Source organism: Prionailurus bengalensis, chromosome D4 (genome assembly GCF_016509475.1).
Source record: "Prionailurus bengalensis isolate Pbe53 chromosome D4, Fcat_Pben_1.1_paternal_pri, whole genome shotgun sequence".
Lineage (NCBI taxonomy): Eukaryota > Metazoa > Chordata > Mammalia > Carnivora > Felidae > Prionailurus > Prionailurus bengalensis.
Genome location: NC_057359.1, coordinates 16,669,661 through 16,693,549, shown reverse-complemented (window position 1 = coordinate 16,693,549; position 23,889 = coordinate 16,669,661). Strand labels below are relative to the sequence as shown.

General features: G+C 41.1%; 1 protein-coding gene across 1 annotated transcript in view; it reads left to right on the top strand.

Annotated features, from left to right (window-relative positions):
- Window positions 1–23,889, top strand: part of TRPM6 (transient receptor potential cation channel subfamily M member 6) — a 179,856-nt gene that overhangs the window by 112,216 nt on the left and 43,751 nt on the right. Inside the window, exons 24-27 of the mRNA XM_043567071.1 lie at window positions 2,521–2,714; window positions 5,849–5,981; window positions 22,442–23,577; window positions 23,761–23,873. Coding sequence (XP_043423006.1) covers window positions 2,521–2,714; window positions 5,849–5,981; window positions 22,442–23,577; window positions 23,761–23,873 — 1,576 coding nt within the window. The remainder of the gene's footprint in view (window positions 1–2,520; window positions 2,715–5,848; window positions 5,982–22,441; window positions 23,578–23,760; window positions 23,874–23,889) is intronic.

Here is a 23,889-nt window from a genome sequence, read left to right as displayed (position 1 = left end):
CATTTGAAAGCACACCGCCCTTTCCTTCAGCCATCTCTTTGCCTGGTCCCCCTTATTCTTCTTTCTTTGTACCCACTTGTGTATATACAAGTTTTATATTTTATGTTTTTTTCCCCCTGTTTGTCTTTTTTGTCTACTGGAATATAAGCGCCTCAAGGACAAGATATCGTATTGTCTTTTTTGCTGAAAAAATTTTCCCAAGTACCAAAAAGAGTGCATAAATATATTTGTTCAATGGTTAAAAGAAATCAAGTGAAGTGATGGGAGGAAACTAGTATTTTTTGAATGCCTCGTTTATGCCAGGCAGTGTGCTTAGTATTTTATTCATTGATTACCCCACTGAAGAGGGCAATATAAAAGAAGAGAAACCAATGCAGTGGAATATAAGTAAAGAAAATAGGGGAGCAAAGGGCTGGAGGGGAGCAAAATAAATCAGAATACTAAAAAAATGACTGTTGTTGCAAATATATGGGAAGATGTACCTTTCTGTTTGTTACAAGCTTATGTAACTGTCATCTCTTTTAGTCCCACCATTTTATAAATGTCTAGCATATCCTGGTGTTTAGTTAGTATAGCTATTATTTATGACATTTCAAATAATATTTAGAGTGGGTATGAGATCTTTGCTTCTCAAAAATGGCAGGTGTCAAAAGAGAGGTTGAGAAATCCTCACATAGACAGTTGTCTCTCTCTAGAGATGGACAGCCTGAGGACCAATGAGCTGAGAAACCCCAGATATGACTACTTGTCCAGGTGCCCATTCTAAATTCTTCATAGCAAGAATTACAAAAAACAAAAACAAAAAACAAAAAACAAAAAAACAAAAACAGACAAACAACCCGTCCCCCCCACCACCCTGAAATACACTGTGAAGATTGCCACCTGCTGGTGGACAGGCTGTAGTTACACTTGGAGTGACTGGCATTTAATCCTGCTGGTTCTCAAACCTGATGGTGCAGGAGAATCACCTGGAGGGCTTGCTGAGACACAGATTGATGTTACATCTCTGCTAGAGTTTCTGATTCAGTAGTTCTGGGCTAGGGCCCATGAATTTACATTTTTGACATGTCCTCAGGTGATGCTAATGCTGTGGTTCAGACCACACTTTGAGAACTATGTTAAGACCCAGTTTTCTATCTTTTGGGGCACCTGGATGGCTCAATTAGTTAAGTGTCCGACTCTTGATTTCAGTTCAGGCCATGATCTCATGGTCGTGAGATTAGGCCCCACATTGGGTTCCGCACTGAGAACAGAGCCTGCTTAGGATTCTCTCTGTACCCACCCCCTTCTCACAAAACCAAAGCAAACCCAGTTTTCTTTCTTTCTTTTTTTTTAATTTTATTTTTTATTTTTAAAGATTTACGTCCAATTTAGTTAGCATATAGTGAAACAATGATTTCAGGAGTAGATTCCTTAATGCACCTTACCCGTTTAGCCCATCCCCCCTCCCACAGCCCCTCCAGCAGCCCTCAGTTTGTTCTCCATATTTATGAGTCTCTTCTGCCAAACCGAGTTTTCTATCTTTCCATCATCCACTTTATGGATTCTGTGAAACTTCCCCCTCCCTCTTATTCTGAGCTGGCTTTCTCCAGGATAGTTCTGGTTCCTTCTTTTTATGATCGCTCACATTTAGGGCTGCCTGTCTTTTTACTGGCTAATTTCTCCTGTCCTACTCAAGTGCCACTTTGCCATCTTTCTCTATAAAAGCCAAACTTTATATTAGCCTGAGCAGAATGTTAAGATAGACATTCCATTGTGTCCTCTCCCTGCACTTATCGTGTTATAGACTTAAAGTTAAGTAATTAGGGATGATATGGTGTTTTGGAGTAAGTGTACCACCTACCACAACTTCATGGACAGTTCTATAATATCAGTATTTACCCTAGTATCTATATATTAAAATTAATGTAAAAGGGATCATCTAAGGTAGCCTATTGATAAGGGATTACCTTCATTGTAAAGTTAATCTAAGTAATTTTGTTTAGTTTCTACATAGAAGGTGCCCTTATTGATTATTTTAGGGTGAATTCATTTTTCTTCCCTGTCGCTTCTTCATTACCATTCTTTCCTTTGGGTGTGTTTTAACTAGGATTATTCTATCAGTTCTCATGTTTGACATGAGGAGAATCTCTTCATAAGGCTGATAATAGAAACATTAACAGTAGTTACTGTGAATGGTGAATTATGGACTGAAAAGAACTTCTTATGTGAGAAGAGATGGTGTACCAAAAATGGTGTAAAGTTTCAGTTTCTGTTCATTGCATTTAAAACATTAGCATTTTCTCTCTGATTGTCTTTCCTATTTTTTGTTTATTCTGATTAGCATATTTTACTGTAGAAGGTGATTAATGTATCTTTTGGGGTGGAAGAAGAATCACAAAGGCAATGGATATTATCTTTATTGGCTAAGGCTGGGAAGGTCAGGTGAACCAATCAAAAAGTTGGAAAGTAGAGAAACGATCTGTGATGTTTCAGGATGCCATATTAAAAAGTTATCCCTGTCTTAACTACAACTTGCAGTAATGTTTACGTGGATATGAAATCCATTTCCAATAAACTATGGAAGTACAATCGCTATCGCTACATCATGACTTATCACAAGAAGCCTTGGCTGCCACCACCTTTCATCCTGCTGAGCCATGTGGGACTCCTCCTTCGCCGTCTTTGCCATCATCGAGCTCCAAATGACCAAGACGAGGGTGATGTTGGATTAAGTAAGTTTTCATCGGTGGGGCACTAGGATGAGAGTAAGAGTGGAGATCCAACGTGAAGACACGCTGGAACATTGTCAGTTAAATTCCGGGCACAGGATGGAAGGCTCTAGGACTTCACTGATGATCGAGTGTCTGCTAAGGACTTGGGTCTAAGTAAATAGAGGACCTGCATCTGAGTAAATACATTGATTCCATCATGTGGTTGTGGTACGTTTGCCCAGATTAACCGATACTTCGAAAGAAAGAAATAGGTAGGGACAAAATTTCCCCGTAAGTGTGCAAAGGCTTTCTGTTGCCTAGAAAACCTTGTTTTCTCTGCTTACTTGGAAAGGCATTAGAATAACTCCTAGGGAGTAGTCACAGTGACCCAGACTCATTTCCCTGTTGTGGAAGACAGGATTGACATAGAAAGGGATTACAAAAGGTCTTGTGGAGTAAGGGGAAGAGATAAGACAGCCTCACTTGTTAACCAGAGTCCTGATTCTCTGGTTCTCTAATCTACTGAGAATGGAGGTGATTCTGTATGAATGTTTCATTTTTCAAGAACAATTCAGGATGCGGAAATGTGGAGTCTCATTTTTATATTTTTCTTTACTTTTCTTATATATTTATGTATTTATTTATTTTGCAGTGCTTAAGTCTACATATTTTGAGAATCTCCTGGTTAATTTTGCTGATTCGTAGCTTAACCTGCACGATATGACTGTCACACTAACTGTTATAATAGAACATTTCTTATTGTGGTTTTGCAGATCTTTTGGTAGTTCCTTTCAAGCAATTTCACAATTGGTGCCATGCCCATTTTTAGATAGTCCCTGAATATAAAGGAAATGGGTGGCATAAATCCACAATCCTTTATATCAATGCCTAAATCCAAAATACGCCTGAAAATGGAAAGCTTTTTTTCCCCTTCTTAAGTTAGAGACTCATTGGGATAAAAGAGGCTGATGGAACTAATGTGAAGCCATTTATTGTCTTTATCCCTTGTAGTGTGAATATTCATTGATTTTGCTGCAGAAATAATGTGTTGGATTTTTGGGTACTGCCCTAGCCTCAGTTAGGTATTTTACTGCATTTATGGTATATGTACTGTATTACCTTTCTAAATTGAGAAAAGGAAAATTCTGAATTCTAAAACACACTTGGTTCCAGGAGTTTCAGATAATGGATTGCACACTATTTATACATTTCTATGGGCTTTTAGGGGGACAGGTGTCATTACAAGGTTGATAGGATGATATGCTTTTCTTCTTGCTGGTAATTGGCTCAGTGAAGTATTTTTCTCCTCTTGAGTCACTTCGGAGATTTATTTTTCTTTTCCATCCGCTGCCCCCCAAGAGATTCAGCCTTTATAAGGAAGCCAAAGCACAAATGAAGTTAATTTAAAGGTTTCTAATTATACTCTAAACTTTAGGCTTCTAACAGAGAGCCGTCCCAGGCCTGTCTGTGAACCTGCTGCAAGTTAACAGTAGAATGTGGACCACCTGAGAGATCCTGGAATTGGCTGGGGTCTGGCCACATTTGGGGCTTGCCTTCATCTGGGCTTATAGGGTGATTCCGGTATATAACGAAAGTAAATTTGCCGAAGCATGGAGGTGTGTTCATTCTGAGTTCCGGAAAATTCTTGAATTTTTCTGAAACTTCTTCCCATCCTGTTTTGAAGATCGTTTGCATTTGGGGCTGCAGTGCCACCTGGCGGAGAGTCACAAGAACGCTCCACACATGCAGGCTGCAGCTGTCACTGGGATTGGTCCTTGGGTTGTTTGCTCTTAGGAATCCACAGAAAGATTAAATCATAACAACTGTAAAGTTCCTCATTCTTAAGAGATTCTTTGATGCAAACAGGCATTTAGAGTTTGTGAGTGAGGATACTGGATTTTTTTTTTTTTTTAGTTCTGAGAGATTCTTTCATGCCATAAAATCAATATTTTTGCCTATTTTATTGGAAAATAATGGAATGTTTGCATTTCTAATAAGTTTGAGGGAACTCTATTTTTTTCCCTAAGTTAAGTGATACCACTGAAGGAAGAGAATGCACCAATTTTTACCCTTTTTGCGACACCATTTATGTATTTTCCAAGTATTAGAAACCTGCTCAAGAGCTAATGTATTTTTCTGTTAGATCAGAGTGAGAGCCAAGGTGGTAGATGGAATGTGGTCATCAAAGTCTGACACAGAATTGTTTCATAATATCATGAAGTGATGTGGCTTTTTGTGAGTTAATTATAATTATGTCAAGGAAGGTGGACAGCCTCAGCCACTGACTGGCAATAATGTTTCTGTTTCTAGTAGAGTAACTTAGTGCCATTTACCCGTGAACAACATTGGGGTTGGGATGTCAGCCCCCTGCATGGTCAGAAATCAGTATATAACTTTTGACTCCCCCCAAACTTTACTGATAGCCTACTGTTGACCAGAAGCCTTATAACATAGTTAATTAACACATACCGTGGATATTATATGTGCTGTATACTGAGACTTATAATAAAGCAAGCTGGAGAAAGGAAAAGGTTATTAAGAAAATCTTACGGGAGAGAAACATTTACAGTATTTACCAAAAAATGGTATTTACTCTTTACTGAGAAAAAAACCCCACGTGTAAGTGAACTTATGCAGTTCAAACTATGTTGTACAAACTCAGTGTAACAACATGAAACTTTCTTACACTTGCTGGATTAATTTAACAGACTTGGATTTCATCTAACCTTGATTTAACCTACAGGTTACTTATTGTCATTTTGATAGACAAAACAGTTGGCAGAGGAGGGGGAGGCAACCAGATTCTTTACCCATATGCATATAAATGTAGCAGATTTTTGTAAATGGGTAGAGACATTCTAACCTATGAGCATATTGAACAGAGTGTCTGTTCCACATGAGTCCTGTTCAAATGACCATGCCTGTTTATACAACAAATAGGCAAGATCCAATCTGGTGTTTCTATTTGTTTCTACACACTGCCTCTCCGTTAATATTAAGAATTTGGTGTGATAGAGCAGCAAAGTTTTATCGCGCGAGCTCCAGTTCATAGAGTTTTCAACACAAGTGGGAGAAAAGCCCCGCCTACTCAGTATCAGCTTCCTGTTAAAGGCAAATTATGATTTTTTTTTAATGTGCCATACTTATTTACACAGAACTCTACCTGAGTGAGGAGGATCTGAAGAGACTTCATGACTTTGAAGAACAGTGTGTGGAAATATACTTCCACGAGAAGATGGAAAGACTGAATTACAGCTGTGAGGAACGAATCCGAGTAACCTCAGAAAGGTAAAAGATACATGTTTTTTCCAGCTCTCCAAACCTGATTCTACTAAAATGTCCAAAGAAGTAGAAAGATGTATTTTTAAAACCCAGAAGTTTAGATTCTCTAAAAATTTTTTTTGTCAGTGTATAATATTTATGGAATTGATGTGGATTCATTGAGGACCTACTATGTGTATTCCAGACGCTCTTCCATTCACCAGTGATAAATGATGAATAAGAGACAAGAGTCCCTGCCTTTGTAGGACTTGTGTTCTAGTGTGTGCAGGCAGACCAATAAGAGGGCGGGGGTGGAGGACACATAACAAACAAGGAAACACATACAAATATGTAATTCGATGTCAGTTAAATAGCGATGAAGAAAATAAAGTTGCGTAAGGGAATAGAAAATGATGTTGGGGAGGGGTCTGCCAGAGTTGGGGGTTGGGTTGGACTCCTTGGGGTAGTCTGGGGCAGGGAGGTCACTGCGGAGTCGCAGAGTGGGGAACAGAGAGGGGAGGGCCAGGCAGAGACATCCAGTGGGATGGCACACCTGATTGAAGGAACAGCAAATGCAGATGCCTGAGGCAGCAAGGTGCGTCCATGAGCAGCAGGTAAGACTGGAGAAGGTCGAGGGCTGCGTCCTGGTTGCACTGGGGAGATGAGGACAGGTGAGGTTCTCTTGTTTTGCTTTCATATGGAGATAACAAAATAAACGCGTGTGGTCCTGGAAATGATTCACCAGCAAGGGAGAAGCTGCAGAAACAGGAGGGAGGAGGTGATTTGCTGAAGTGCAGTCGCCGAGGAACGGTTTACTGCAGGCCCTGGGCATCTCCCTCAAACAGGGCGCCTGGAGAGAGTACGGCCAGTGTTCAGGAGGATGCGGGCACACAGCTGTCGAGGCCAGGGGACCACCTGATGGTGCCTGTGGGTATGTGTGATTTGGGGGGTCAGTGCAGGGAGGCCGCTGAGAGATTTGAGGAAAGAGAAAATGTATTGGAGAAAGTGAACATATTCAGAAACTGTGGGATCAAAGCCATCATGGCTGTACTGATAATTGTGCATACATGGCATTGTGTTAAAATATGGAAGACTGCATTGTTATATGCATTTAAAAAAAAAAACAACAACACAGAATTGTTTTTGTAACCAAAGCAAATTGACAGAAGTTAAAGGCGTTCCTTCATTTTCAAATATACACGGACCTGGCTATAAAATGTTATACCTGGGGCACCTGGGTGACTCAGTCAGTTAAGCATCTGACTTTTGATTTTGGGCCAGGTCACGATCTCACGGTTTGTGAGTTTAAGCCCTGCGTTGAGCTCTGTGCTGACAGCATGAAGCCTGCTTAGGATTCTCTCTCCCTCTCTGTCTGCCCCTCCCTGCTCATTCTCTCTCTCCCTCTCTCAAAAAATAAATAAACAGTTAAAAATAAAATGTTTAAAAAATATCTTTTTAAATTTTTATTGAGAGACAGAGAGCGACAGAACATGAGCGGGGAAGGGGCAGAGAGAGGGGGACACAGAATCCGAAGCAGGCTTCAGGCTGTTAGCAGTCAGCACAGAGCCCGATGCGGGGCTCAAACTCATGAACTGAGAGATCATGACCTGAACTGAAGTCAGACGCTCAACCAACTGAGCCACCCAGATGCCCCAAAATAAAATGTTATACCTAATAATGCATGTATTTTTTTCTGATATCCAAATGGATAGATAGTGAATCCTTAATTAAATTACACAAAGAACTCTGTAAATGGTTCACTATGGATATTTCTGCACTTTTTTTTAATGTTTATTAATTTTTTGAGAGATAGAGACAGAGAGTGAGCTGGGGAGGGGCAGAGAGAGGGAGACATAGAATATGAAGCAGGCTCCAGGCTCCGAGCTGTCAGCACAGAGCCCAGTGTGGGGCTAGAACTCACAAACCATGAGATCATGACCTGATGTCATGAGCTGAAGTCAGATGCTCAATCAACTGAGCCACCCAGGTGCCCTTTTCTGTACTTTTCAAATGATACCATATTATGTAGATATGTACTTAGGTGGCTGAGTGAATTTCAGACCAAATTTTATATTGAGAACAAAATATCAAATAGAATTGGTTTTTGAGCCCACAAAATTTTATTTTCCGTAAATAATATCTTTAGGCCAGAGCTTGATGACCTTCTCTTACCTTGTTCCTCTTCTTCACCTTCTGCCTCCGTTATCGATATGCTCACTGAGTTCCATGGGCCAGCCTGGCTCTCAGTCTTCCAGGAGACACATACCCAGATAGGAGTCTATAGAGCCAGGATGAAGGCCTGCGTCTGCTATTTACTAGCTGTATGTACTTGGGCCAATTTACTCTGGGTCTTTGTTTTCTTATTTGCAAGATGTACACAAAAATAGATATACCCCTTAGAGGTGTTGAGGATTACATGAGGTAACACAGATGGACTGTGTGGCAGAGTGCTGGTCAAGAGTAAGGGTATGATGCAAGTAAAAATAGGCTCTGGGGTGCTCAGATGGCTCAGTTGGTCAAGCATCTGACTTCAGCTCAGGTCATGATCTCACAGTTCGTGGGTTCAAGCCCCGTGTCGGCATCGATGCTGACAGCTTAGGCCTTGGAGCCTCCTTCAGATTCTGTGTCTCCCTCTCTCTCTGCCCCTGCCCTGCTCGCACTCTGTGTCTCTCCGTCTCAAAAATAAACATTTTTAGAAAGGCTCTATCTGACTTTGGCTCAGGTCACGATCTCGCGGTCCGTGAGTTCGAGCCCCGCGTTGGGCTCCGTGCTGACAGCTCAGAGCCCGGAGCCTGTTTCGGATTCTGTGTCTCCCTCTCTCTCTGACCCTCCCCCGTTCATGCTGTCTCTCCCTGTCTCAAAAATAAATAAATGTTAAAAAAAAAATTAAAAAAAAAAAGAAAGGCTCTAAAAAGCTATGAATGTGATTTCTTTTTAAATACATCTTAACAGGGGCACCTGGGTGGCTCAGTCGGTTGAGCCTCCGACTTCGGCTCAGGTCATGATCTCACAGTGTGTGAGTTTGAGCCCCGTGTCAGGCTCTGTGCTGACCTCTTGCTCAGAGCCTAGAGCCTGCTTCACATTCTGTGCCTCCTTCTCTCTCTGCCCCTGCCCCGCTCACACTTTGTCTCACTCTGTTTCTCAAAAATAAATAAATGTAAAAAAAAAAATTAAAAAAAATACATCTTAACAGAAGACCATGGGGGAGGGGAAGAACAAAAAAGTTAGAAAGGGAGGGAGCCAAACCATAAGAGACTCTTAAAAACTGAGAACAAACTGAGGGTCGATGGGGGGGTGGGTGGGAGGGAAAAGTGGGTGATGGGCATTGAGGAGGGCACCTGTTGGGATGAGCACTGGGTGTTGTATGGAAACCAATCTGGCAATAAATTTCATATAAAAAAAATAAATACATCTTTTCTTTTAAACCTTCAAAGGGGAATAAATAGATAAGATGACCTCACTGCCCTAGGCTATGAATGAGGACAAGGTCATGGAGAGTCCCTTACTTTATACTATAAACTAAGGAAGGATTTTTAGGTGGTCGGATATGGGCAGATTTACTTTCTAGGAAGATTCCCTCAGTTACAGTGTGGATTTAAGGTGTCAGAATTGGAAATATGGAGGCCATTTGAGAGACTGATGCAGCAGGAGGATGAGTCCCAAGGGCTAGCCAAAGTAGCGAAAGGAGATGTCCTAGTCTGTTCAGACTGTATAGTGAAGTACTATAGGCTGGGTGGCTTGTAAGCAGCAGAAAGTTACTGCTTACAGTTCTGGAGGCTGTCCAAGATTGGCGTGTCCAAGATCGACAGTCCCCTTCTGGGTTGTAGACTCCATGTTGTATCCTCACATGGTGGTGGGGGTGAGGGAGCTCTGTGGGTTCTCTTTTATAAAGCCACGAATTCCATTCATGAGGGTTCCACCTTCCTGACCTAATCACCTCCCAAAGGCCCTACCTACTAATATCATCACTTTGGGGGGTTAGAATGTCAACCTGAATCTCAGGGACACACAAACATTCAGACTGTAGCAGAAGGGATGAACGAAGACACGTTTAGAAAGGGCAGTTGATGAGGGGAGTTAGGGATTGGACATGCAGCCGAGGGAGAGGGTGGAGTCGAGGATGACTCTCAGATCTGTAGTGGGGGTAATTAGGTGAAAGGTGGCACCACCATGATTGAAAAAAAAATGTGCAAAAGACACTGGGAGGGGGCAAGTGATGAGTTTTAGCTTTGTTGAGTTTTAGCTTTAGCTTTGTCAAGTTTCAGTTTTGTGGATTCTTATGGCACATTTAGCCAGAGATTTCTGGGAGGTTTTAGATGTGAGGGTAGGAAGTCCTGGGGTAAAGATTGAACTGGACAGGGAGATTTGGGAGTCACCTGCCCCTTGTGAGAAAATAAAACCATGACCGAGGAAGTGAGTATGCCCCGGAAGCAAGAAGAGTAAGGAAACTCAGGGGGGTGAGGGTGGTTCCATGAGGGGGGTCCTGACGGCTGTATAATGGACCAAGGAATAGGAGCTCATGGAGAAAACGAGCCAGAATCTATCAGAGGAGAATAGGGACAACTAGGAAATGGTAGTGTTGTGAGCCAAATGAATATGGTGTGAAAACCTGAGAAGCAGACATTTATGAACAAGTAATTCAGTGATGGTGGTGGTGGTGGTGGTGGTGGAAGTAAGCCTAACACCATTAGTCATCACGTACCATTATATGCTTCTTGGTTGTTTCCCTTGAGATTTGTGTAGAGAAGGATTAGAAGCTAGATAGGTATGTGGCTTCTGAAAACTATTCCAGAGGCTTCAATGGGCTCTAGAATTCGATTATGGAGGCCTGGTTTTTCAGAACATCATCCACCGATTTTCCCTGTTGACAGAGCTGCCTCAATAGCCCTTGTTTACATGGCTGGCCTTGTTGAGGTAGCCCCTGGGGAGCTTGCCACAGAGGTATGGGAGGGAGGGAAGAATACTTTCCTGAGGTAGCCGAGCCAATAGTTTGAAGAGGGAAGGAAATGAGATTAGGAAGGGATTTGCATGGGCCCTTACCCGTAAAGAAGAGATCACCTATCTATCTACTTACAGAATTCAGTGAGTTGTGATACTAGAAAAAGAGAAGTATTAAGGGTTGTTTTATGTCTTCCTTTACTGGAAAACTGGTTATTTTTGACCCTAGTGCTATAAACCAGCACTTCCCTCTCTGTTCTATGGGGTACTAGTTAATTGGGTATTTTTCCATATTAAGCATGTTATATTTGGGAAATACTACATTTTATTTTGTTTTTTTTTTTTAAAGTTTTTGTTTAGATTTTGTTTAAAGTTAACATATAAGGTAATACCGGTTTCAGGAGTAGAAATCAGTGATTCATCACTTACGTATAATACCCAGTGCTCATCATAAGTGCCCTCCTTTAATGCCTGTCACCCATTTAGCCCATCCCCTGCCCACCCCCCTTCCAGTAACCCTCAGTAGTTCTCTACAGTTAAAAGTCTCTTATGGTGTGCCTTCCTTTTTTTCTATGTTCATCTGCTTTGATTCTTAAATTTCACATATGAGTCAAATCGTATAGTATTTATCTTTCTCTGATTTATTTGCCATCCACATCATGGCAAATGGCAAAATTTCATTCTTTTTGATGGCTGAGTAATATTTCATTGTATATATATTCCACGTCTTCATTATCTATCATCGTCTGATGCACATTTGGGCTCCTTCCATAGTTTGGCTATTGTTGATAATGCTGCTGTAAACATCGGGGCACAGCCCCTTCAAATCAGTATTTTTGTATCCTTAGGGTGAATACCTAGTAGTGCAATTGCTGGGTCATAGGGTAGTTCTATTTTTAACTTTTTGAGGAACATTCATACTATTTTTCAGAGTGGCTGCACCAGTTTGCATTCCCAGCAACAGTGTTCGAGGGTTCCATTTTCTCCCCATCCTTGCCAACATCTGTTATTTCCTGTGTTGTTAACTTTAGCAATTCTGGCAGGTGTGAGGTGGTAGCTCATTGTAGTTTTGACTTGTATTTCCCTGATGATGAGTGATGTTGAGCATCTTTTTATGTGTCTGTTAGCCATCTGGATGTCTTCTTTAGAAAAATGTCTATTCATGTCTTCTGGCCATTTCTTAATTGGATTATTTGTTTTTTGGGTGTTAAGTTTGATAAGTTCTTTGTAGATTTTTGGATATTAACCCTTTGTCAGACGTATCATTTGCAAATATCTTCTCCATTCTGTAGGTTGCCTTTTAATTTTATTGATTGTTTCCTTCGCTGTGCAGAAGCCTTTTATCTTGAAGTCCCAATAGTTTGTTTTTGCTTTTGCTTCCATTACCTCAGGAGATGTGTCTAATAAGAAGTTGATACAGTTGATGTCAAAGAGGTTGCTGTCTGTTTTCTCCTCTAGGATTCTGATGGTTTCCTGTCTCACATTTACATCTTTCATCCATTTTGAATTCATTTTTGTGTGTGGTGTAAGAAAGTGGTCCAATTTCATTCTTCTGCTTGTTGCCCCAGTCTTCCCGGTGCCATTCGTTGAAGAGACTCTCTTTTTTTCCATTGGATAGTCTTTCCTGCTTTGTCAAAGATTAGATGACTTTATAGCTGTGAGTCCATTCTGGGTTTTCTATTCTGTTCCATCGATCTATGTGTCTGTTGTCGTGCCAGGGCCATCCTGTCTTGATCACTACAGCTTTGTAATGTAGCTTGAAATCTGGAATGATGATGCCTCCAGCTTGGCTTTCTTTTTCAGGATTGCTTTGACTATTCAGGGTCTTTTGTGGTTCCATACAAATTTTAGGATTGTATGCTTTAGCTCTGTGAGAAATGCCAGTGATGTTTGATAGGAATTGTATTAAATGTGTAGATTGCTTTGGGTAGTATAGACATTTTATCTATGTTTGTTCTTCCAATCTATGAGCATGGAACATTTTTCCAGTTGTTTGTGTGTTCTTCAGCTTCTTTCATAAGTATTGTATGGTTTTCAGAGTACAGATCTTTTACCTCTGTGGTTAGGTTTATTCCTAGATATCTTATGATTTTTGGTGTAATTGTAAATGGGATCCATTCCTTGATTTTTCTTTCTGTTGCTTCATTATTGGTGTATAGAAATGCAACAGACTTCTGTATGTTGATTTCATATCCTGTGTGTCTGCTGAATTCATGTATCAGTTCTAGCAGGTTTTTTTTTGGTGGAGTCTTTCAGGTGTCTACATAGAGTATCATGTCATCTGTGAAGAGTGAGAGTTTGACTTCTTCCTTGCCAATTTAGGTGCCTTTTATTTCTTTTTGTTGTCTGATTGCTGAAGTGAGGACTTCCACTACTGTGTTAAATAACAATGGTGACAGTGGACATCCCTGTCTTGTTCCTGACCATAGAGGAAAAGATCTTGGTTTTTCCCCACTGAGGATATTATTAGCTGTGGGTGTTTGTATATGCCCTTTATGATGCTGAGGTATGTTGCCTCTATCCCTACTTTGCTGAGGGTTTTTATCAAGAATGGATGCTGTATTTTGTCAAATGCTTTTTCTGCATCTATTTACAGAATATTAATGTGGTGTATCCTGTTGACTGACTTATGAATGTTGAACCACCCTTGTGGTCCAGGAATAAATGCCACTTAATTGTGGTGAATAATTCTTTTAATGTACTGCTGGATGCAATTTGCTAGTATCTTCTTGAGAATCTTCACCTCTTTGTTCTGTAATTCTCCTTTTTTAGTGGGAACTTGTCTGGTTTTGGAATCAACGTAATGCTGGCCTCATAGAATGATTTTGGAAGTTTTACTTCTATTTCTATTTTTTGGAACAATTTGAGAAGAATAGGTATTAACTCTTCTTCAAATGTTTGGTAGAATTCCTCCAGGAAGCCATGTGGCCTTGGACATTTGTTTGTTGGGAGATTTTTGATTGTTGATTCAATTTCTTTGCTGGTTTTGGGTCTGTTCAAATGTTCTATTTTTTCCTGTTTCAGTTTTGATAGTTTATATATTTCTAGGAATTTAGATTGCCCGATTTGTTGGTTCATAGTATTCTCCTATAACTCTTTGTATTTCTGTGGTATTGGTTGTGATCTCTCCTCTTTCATTCGTGATTTTGTTTATTTGGGTCCTTTCTCTTTTCTTGTGATAAATCTTGCTAGGGGTTTATCAATTTTATTAATTCCTTCAAAGAACCACCAGCTCCTAGTTTTATCCGTCTGTTCTACTGGTTATTTTGTTTGTTTGTATGTTTCTATATAATTTATTTCTGCTCAAATATTTATATTTTCCTTCTTCTGGTGGCTTTAGACTTTATTTGCTATTCCTTTTCTGGCTCCTTTATGTGTAAGGTTATGTTGAGTATTAAAATTTAAGACTTTTATTTATTCTTGAGGAGGACCTGTATTGCTATATAATTCCCTCTTATGATCATTTTTGCTGCATCCTAAAGGATTTGGACTGTTGTGTTTTCATTTTTGTTTGCTTCTATGTATTTTTTTTTATTTCTTCTTTACTTTCCTGGTTAACCCATTCATTCTTTAGTAGGATGTTCTTTAGCTTCCATGTATTTTTGGTCTTTCCAAATTTTTTCTTGTGGTTCATGTTAAGTTTCATAGCATTGTGGTCTGAAAATATGCAAGGCATGATTTCAGTCTTTTTGTACTTGTTGAAGCCTTATTTGTGAGTCAGTATGTGATATATTCTGGAGAATGTTCCATGGACACTTGGAACGAATGTATATTCTGTTGCTTTAGGAGGAAATGTTCTGAATATATCTGTTAAGTCCATCTGGTTCAGTGTGTCATTCAAAGCCATTGTTTCCTAGTTGATTTTCTGCTAGATGATCTGTCCATTGCTGTAAGTGGGGTGTTAAAGTCCCTAATTTTCCCTTAAGTCCCAAATTTTCCTACCAAGTTTCTGTGGTGAGATCTGCTGCAAGCCTGACTTGTCTTCCCTTGTAGGTTAGGGACTTCTTTTCCCTTGCTGCTCTCAGGATTCTTTCCTTATCTCTGTATTTTACAAATTTTCTTGTATTATTATCAATGAGTTTCTTTATGTTTGTTACTAATTGATTTATGTATTTGGGTTCTTCCAAGTTGGGGCATAAATATTTACAATGGTTAGATCTTCTTGTTGGATAGACCCCTTTATTATGATATAGTGTCCTTCCATATCTTTTGTCCAGTCTTTGGTTTAAAATCTAGTTCATCGGATAGAAGTATCACTACTCTAGTTTTCTTTTCACGTCGATTAGCATGATAAATTGGTTCTCCATCCCCTCACTTTTAATCTGCAGGTGCCTTTAGGTCTAAAATGAGTCTTTTGTAGGCACTTTTTTTTTAAATCCATTCTGATACTCTGTCTCTTTTGATTGGAGCGCTTAGCACATTTACATTCAGAGTGATTATTAATAGATATGAATTTGGTGCCGTTGTATTACCTGTAAAGTCGGTGTTTCTGGAGATGTTCTCTGTTCCTTTCTAGTCTTTGTTTTTTTTTTTTTTTTGTCTTTCTTTCCCACTCAGAGTCCTCTTTAATATTTCTTTGAAGTTTATTTTTTATTTTGAGAGAGAGAGAGAGAGAAGGCATGAGCAGGGTAGGGGCAGGGAAAGAGGCACAGAGAGAATCCCAAGCAGGCTCCATGCAGTCAGTGTAGAGCCCGACATGGGGCTCGATCTCACGAATCGTGAGATCATGACCTGAGCTGAGATCAAGAGTTGGAGGTTTAACCAACAGTCATCCTGGCATCCCCTCCCCACCCCCTGCTTTTATTTCTTGCAGGGCTGGTTTAGTAGTCACAAACTTTTTGTTTTTCTGAGAAACTCTTTTTATGTCTCCTTCTATTCTGAATGACAGCCTTGCTGGATAAAGTATTCTTGGCTGTATATTTTTCCATTCAGCACATTGAATGTATCTTGCCACTGCGTTCTAGCCTACCAAGTTTCTGTGGTGAGATCTGCTACAAGCCTGGTTTGTCTTCCCTTGTAGGTTGGGGACTTCTTTTCCTTTGCTGCTTTCAGGATTCTTTCCTTATCTCTGTATTTTACAAATTTTCCTATGAAATATCTTGGTGTTGGCCTGCTTTTGTTGATTTTGATGGGAGTTCTTTTTGCCTCCTAGATTTGGATGTCTGTTTCCTTCCCCGATTAGGGAAGTTTTCAGCTATAATTTGCTCAAATGAACCTTCTGGCCCTTTTTCCCTCTCTTTTTCTGGCACTGCTATGATACAAATGCGATTATGTTTAATGGAGTCACTGAGTTCCCTAAATCTACATTTGTGATTCAGTATTGTTTTTTCCCTCTTCTTTTCAGCTGCATTATTTTCCATAATTGTATCTTCTCTATCATGTATTCGTTCCTCTGCTTCTTCCATTCTTATGGTCAGTACATCCAGTCAGTCTGACTAGTGTTTAGGTCTTTTATCTCTGTGGTAAGGGACTCCCTGGTGTTCTCCATGCTTTTCTCAAGGCTGGCTAGTATCCTTATGATTGTTGTTTTAAATTCTGGCTCAAGCATATTCCTTATATCTGTTTTGATTAGATCCCTGGCCATAACCTCTTCTTGTTCTTTCTTTTGGGATGAATTCCTCCATCTTGGCATTTTTGTCTAGGCCTCTGTCTTCTGTGTGTTAGGAAAGCCTGTTATGTTTCCTGCTCCTGAAAATAATGGCTATATTAAGGAGAGGTCATGTACTGCCCAGGGCCTGGGGCGTTAGGAAGTGTTTTTGGCGTATGTTGTGTGCACTCTGCTGTTGTGTTTTGGCTGCTCTTTCCCTCAGGTCAGTCTTCTGCAGAGTTTCTTCTTGTCTGCCGTAGGAAGTATTACCACCTTGTCCATTGTGCTCCAGGTTTTAACTAGGTGTGTTTTGGTCTCCTTGTTAAAAGAAGCTAGATCCTATTTCCCCTGTTGCTGAAACTTTGCAGCACTTTCTGGCAAGTAGACTTGGTGCATGTGGGAGGTTTGTGCTGGTCTTCTGGGGGAGGGGCCCGCTGCCGCTCTGCACCCTAGCTCGGAAGCACCTGCAGAGTGCAGGGGGCGGGGCTTCACGTAAGCAAGGCTCAAGCCTCCACCGTGGGTTTTGCGTCTCCGAAGTCTGTCCACGCTGATGGGAGGAGTGAACAGTGGCATCAGCCTGCTTTCACCCCAGAGGGGAGTTCGTGCCTGCTGCTGTTCAGGAATCCCTCCCAGAAGACTTAACCATCTCCCCTCTTTTATCCCAGGCTTCTGTCAGATCCCTGCCTTCACCCTGTCTGTGTCCGAGCCCACCTGCCCATGTGGCAGCACAGTGCTCCTGTGTTTAATTCAGGCTTGCTGCTTGGGTTTCAGAAATCCAACTGTTAGGGACCCGGCACGGCAGGGACCCACCTTGATAATGGCGGGCGGGGGGAGGGAGGTGGGGGCGGCCTTGCTGCGCCCTGGCAGGTGCCGGTTTGTCCCAGAAGGGCAGTTCCTTGAACATGCAGGGGCTTGGGGTCTGTGGTAAAGTGCAGCAAAAAGGCGGCATCTGGGTCAGGCAGGCATCTCTGTTCATATGCCGATGAGCAGGGCGGCTCAGTGGTGCCTCCTGGCTCTTTCGTTCCCAGAGAGGCAGTGCTGTCTCTCCCAAATGCACTCGACGAAGGGGGACTTTGTCTCCCAGGGTGACCCAGGGGATACTCAGAAACCACTGTCTGTTTCGGGCCTCTGCCCTCCTCCACAGGAGCACCTCTGTGCCTGCCAGGCTCCACCCTGGCCATGCCACAGACTTCTCAAACTTCAGACTGAGCTCTGCTGCCTTGTAAAAACTTGTGATAATCAGCCTCTCTTGCTTTCCCCGTCAGTGGTTATGGGGACGTGTTTTTCTGGTGCAATGCCCTGTGTTCTAGTCTCTTTCTCTCTCTTTCTATCTCCTGTCCCTGACCACAACTCCCTTCCCTCTGCAGCACTGACAATTCTTTTCTCCCCCAAATCGTGTCTCTGTACCTCCTGCCTTCCATGATGTGGCCTCTTTTGCTCCTCAGATAGATTTCCTGGGTGTTCAGAATGATTTGATATTTAGCTAGCTGTATTTGAGGGACAAGGCAAGCAGAGGGTCCTTCCTACGACTCCACCATCTTACCTGGAAGGGCTGCATTTTAAAACAAGTCACATTGTGACTCGGTAGAGTTATCACTTAAGCAGGTCCTGTCATTATTTTGCTGTGAAACCTTACTGAGGAACATTTGTGAATACCTCCCAGCGTGGGAAACTTTGGTGTAATTTGTTTAACCCTTCCTAGGCCTCAAAGGCCCCCGTGAGAACTTTGTCTAGATCCCCGATGAGTTGCCCAGAGGTGCCAGAGTGCAGGGGTTAATGCCACTGGATGTGGAGTCAGACCGTCTGGGTTTGAAGCCTCCCTCTATCCCCAACCATTTGACCGGCTCAACCTCTTTTATGAAAAGGATGAAAGTAATGCCTACATTATAGGGTTGTTATGCAGATTAAATAAAATAATTATGTAGAGTCTTTGTAAAGTGCCCGGCACATAGTGAGCACCCGGCGAATATTACGATTATCATGATGGTTATAATTATACTTCTTATAACCTTATTTTATTAAAACATCTTGTTCAAAGACCCACAGTTAAACAATAACCATACCGGCCTTCCCTTGGGGAAGGAAAAAAACAAAAAGTTAGAGAGGGAGAGAGCCAAACCATAAGAGACTTTTAAAAACTGAGAATAAACTGAGGGTTGATGGGGGGTGGGAGGCAGGGGAGGGTGGGTGATGGGCACTGAGGAGGGCACCTGTTGCGATGAGCACTGGGTGTTGTATGGGAAAAAATTTGGCAATAAATTTTATATTAAAAAAAAAACCTTGCACAGGGGAAACGAAACTTATAAGAATTTATGTTACATGTAAGAACGACTGAAAGTTTAGATTAAATTAATGCAGTTGGTGGCTGAGGAATATAATCAAAATATGTTTCACAGGACATAATGCTTTGAAATAAACAGTGCCCATAAAAGCAAGAGGACCCGACGTGAGGGTGACCAGGTTATTTGTCTAACAGGTCTCTATTGTAGCATGTTACCTGTTGCTGTGAATAGTTGCTGGCTTCTATTGTATCCATTCGATGGGACTGCTGCTAATGGAACTTAATGAGCCTCCATTACTGCTGTTCAGACTGTACTGTTTTTGAATTAGATGAAACAGTGCACTAGATGGGGAGGCTCTAATTAAGCATATTTGGAAAGGGATATACATATATTTTGTGCTCTTTCCATCATCATCCCTGCCAATTCTAGCTTTGCAGGCTCCAGAGGGTCAGGAAGCATTTATTAAGCCTCTATTGAGTTACAGAAGTTGAATTCTATAGAAGTAAGAAAGAGAGGGGTCCACCCACATATAATAGACACAGAAAATACCACCCTCTTCATTGTTTAATTCCTATCTGCCAAGCTCCCAGAAAGAAGTGGAGGATGTCTCGATCCATGTGGCTTGAGGTATATTCTAGAGAGGGAAAGTCTCACACTATTTTGGGAAGTGCTTGTTGTACCCGAATGCTAAATTTCTCCACAGTATAATCACTGCTTCTTCCAGTCCCCACATAAGACTGGGGATCATTCTTTTTAAGTTTATTTATTTATTTTGAGAAGGAGAGACAGAAAGATGCAGGGAGAGAGAGAGAGAGAGAGAGAGAGAGAGAGAGAGAATCCCAGGCAGGCTCTGTGCTGATAGCAGGTGCAGGGATTGATCTCATGAATCATGAGATCATGACCTGAGCTGAGATCAAGAGTCAGATGCTTAACTGGCTGAGCCACCCAGGTGTCCCTCCTGGGGATCATTTTTAATTCATGCATATGGTCATGTCAGCCATGAAATTGGATAAGATTCCCTCCCTTGCTGGTTTTTTTTTTTTCTTTAACTTTATTGATTGATTGAGATTGAGAGAGAGAGAGAGATGGATTATGAGTCAGGGAAGGGCAGAGGGAGAGAGAGAATCTTAAGCAGGCTCCATGCCCAGTATGGAGGCTGACATGGGACTTGATCTCATGACCATGAGATCATGACCTAAGCCAATATCAGGGGTCAGACACTTAGCCAACTGAGCCACTCAGGCACCACTATTTTATTTCCGTTTATCAAAGATTTTCATTATAGAGAATTTGCTCAGAATATTCGCTTATCCAAATAAAAGAATAAAACAGGGAAAGAAAAGAAAGAAAATATGTCATAAGCCAGAGCCTACTCTGAAAATGTTGTTCTTTTTTCCGTTTTGTCATATATGTATGTGTGTATGTATGTGTATATATACTTTTTTTTTTTTTTTTTTTTTTTAGTTAAAATTATGCAAGTTTGGGGGCACCTGGGTGGCTCAGTCAGTTAAGTGACCGACTTCGGCTCAGGTCATGATCTTGCAATTCGAGGGAGCCTCACATTGGGCTCTGTGCTGACGGCTCAGAGCCTGGAGCCTGCTTCAGATTCTGGGTCTTCCTCTCTCTCTGCCCCTCCCCCACTTGCACTCTGTCTCTCAAAAACAAAGAAACTTAAAATAAATAAGTAAATAAATAAGTAAGTAAATAAATAAATAAATAAAATCATACAAGTTTGTATTTTACTCCCTTCCCCCCTTACACATCCAAAACGTTTCTTCAATAAGTAAAAACGTTATGTATAAACATAATTTTACATTTACTTTCGCTTGACTTACAAAGTGTTTATATCAAATTTAAAAGTGTACAACAGAACATAACACCATCCCATCCCCATGCCTACCATCAGAAATAGCCAAAGGAAATTACTATTAACAATGTAAACATGATTTTAACAGCTGCATGATATTCTATCTCGTAATGTAAAGAATATCTCTATCACCTTTAGCACAGTGAAATTATAGCCTCTTTATGTACATTGCCTAATTGGCCCAGTGTGGCATCCTCGTCCCCATAGAGTTATTTTAATCATTTGCGAGGCTAAAAAAATGTTGTTACAATGTAGATGAGCTCATCGTTGTTTTCATTTCCATTTCTCTGCATACCTAATGAGTGTGAATATTTTACCATATTTCCTTATCTTTTATATTTTGTCTTTTGTGAATTGTCTGTTCACATCCTTTGGATTCTTCTTAATTTTTTCTCCATAACAATTCATAAAAGTTTTGATTTATCGAAGGATACAAACACCTCATCATATTTGTTAGAATAATCTCCAACTTACCATTTATTTTAAAGTGTTATATTTTTATGTGTAGGAGTTTATTTTTTGTAACCAAGTCTGATACATTTTGTAATTTATTGTATTGTTAAGCTTAGAAAGATGTAAGTAGTTTCCTAAGCTGCCATAATGAAGTACCAAAAATTGGGTGTCTTATAACAGCAGAAATTTGTTGTCTCACCATTCTGGAGGTTACAAGTCCAAAATCAAGAAGTTGGTAGGGGTAGGGCCATGCTTGCTCTGATGCCTCTAGTGGAGAATCCTTCCTTGCCTCTTCTAGCTTCTGGTGTTTACTGTCAATCCTTGGTATTCCTGGGCTTGTAGATGCATCACTGAAGTCCTAGGGTGGCTTTCTCCCTGTGTATGTTCACATCATCTTCTCACTGTGTCCAGATTTCCCTTTTATACGGACACCAGCCATAGTGGCTTAGGGCCTACCGTAATGACCTCAATTCAACTTGATTATCTCTGTAAAGACCATGTTTCCAAATAAAGTCCCAATCTACAAGTTACTGGGACATTAGGACATCAACATATCTCTTTCTGGGGGCACAGAGTAAAACCCATCCCCATTTGGAGGTATTTATAAATATACAGATAATACTAACCAACATTTCCTTCATTCGTTCTCTCTGTCTCTAAGTCAATTAATACATTTAATTAGATTCGATTTGCCTTTTGACTCTTCCAGCTGAAAATGTCTTGTGCTGCTTTTACATGAATCCACGGCTAAACATCATAATGTTGGGTTAAAGTTTTCAAAATAATTTTAAAATTTTGGCTGAGGCTTTCTCTGAATGTAGGTCTCTTAGAATGGGTTTTGCTTGCAGCTTGGGAAGCCTATTTGAACTGTAGACTTGGATTTTTATTGTTGTTGTTGTTTAAGATCTATAATTTTTTTTTCCTAATTACATACTTGATTATTCTGTTCCTCTCATTCTGGCTTATTCCTCAAGATCTTTTTTCTGTATCCAAAGTAATATAGGGCTTGTCAGTAGGAGATATTCAGATGTTTGTCATGCAAATTAATGAATATATTAATGAATACAATAGGGCTGATGGATAGAACAATTGGAGGGATAACTAGCTGGAAATGTGGTTCTGAAATGTTAGAAATAAGGACTAGAAATACAGATTTGTAGTGTTTCCTCATTGGGGAGATAGTGGGAATTATAGGAGGCGGGGAGATCACCTGTGATGAGAAGGCAGAAGACTCACCTAACTTGGGGAAGCAGCTTAGGCTGAGGAGCCTCTTAAGGCTGGCCGTAGGATGGGAGAAGAACAAGGAAAGTTCTTCTTAGCTTAATGCGTTTATTGGTTTTCTCCCTCCCTTTACCATCAGGGTTACAGAGATGTACTTCCAGCTGAAAGAAATGAATGAAAAAGTGTCTTTTATAAAGGACTCCTTACTGTCCTTGGACAGCCAAGTGGGGCACCTGCAGGACCTCTCTGCCCTAACGGTGGATACCCTAAAAGTCCTTTCTGCTGTTGACACCTTACAAGAGGATGAGGCTCTCCTGGCCAACAGAAAGCATTCTACTTGCAGAAAACTTCCCCACAGCTGGAGCAATGTCATCTGTGCAGGGGTTCTAGGCAGCATGGAGATCTCTGGGGAGAAGAAATATCAGTATTATAGCATGCCTCCTTCTTTGCTGCGGAGCCTGGCCAGAGGTCAGCATACCCTAAGAGTACAGAGGGGACCCCTTCTTGAGATTACAGACATTCAGAGAAAGGCTTCAAATGTAAGAGATGAGCAGGAAAAGCAAGACACAGAAACTAGTGTAGTTGCTTCTGGAGTGTCCCTTTACACACAAACACACCCAAAGCATGGCCAGTTTCTTCTGGTCCCCTCTTATCTAAAGCAAGTTCCTTTTTCTGAGGAAATTGACTTGCCCCTGTTCAGACCATCTATGGAAGCAGGTATAGATGTGATGGCAACTGAACAGGTCGCCCAGAATGAGGTCCCTGTTCATCTGACTTGGCAGACCCCAGGTATCTCAGCTCAGGGCTCAGTGGCTGAACCCAAGGAACAGTACGAGTCAATTGCTCACACACCAGCCAGAGAAGACAAGGGGGAGCAAGTTCCACCCACTTTGATTTGCACACCAGCACCCACGCAAGTGACCTCCCTCCCTTCTCAAGCCGAAAGCAGGCAAGTTGGAGGTGGATATGTGAACTGGGCATTTTCAGAAGGTGATGAAACTGGTGTGTTTAGCATCAAGAAAAAATGGCAAACCTGCTTGGCCTCTACTTGTAGCGGTGAGGAGAATGACCAATGCCAGAAGCAGATCCGGGTCAGATCCCTGTCTGATAACTCATCAAGCTTGGCCCAGAGTAGCGATTGCTCAGAAGTGGGACCATGGCTGCCGCCAAACACATCCTTTTGGATCAATCCTTTCCGCAGAGATAGGCCCTTCACTCGGAGTCATAGTTTGAGATTCCACAAGGAGGAGAAACTGAAGATCTGTAGGATTAAAAGTAAGAAGTGATTTTATTTTTGTTAAAAAATAAACTATTAAATTCTATGCATGGCTATTATGTTTTAAAGGTCGATGATCTTTAACTACATTCTCATTCTCCCCATTCTCAGCTGTCTGTAAAACCAAATGGCTCCCTGTACAATCTTCTTAAACTTTTTCATGCAAATGCTTTCCTTTACAGATCTTTCAAGATCCTCAGAGATCGGGCAGTCAGCATGGATCAGGACAAAAATGCTAATCAAGGATAGGAGGTTGTCAAAGAAAAAGAAGAAAACACAAGGGCTACAGGTGCCAGTAAGTGTCTTTCATG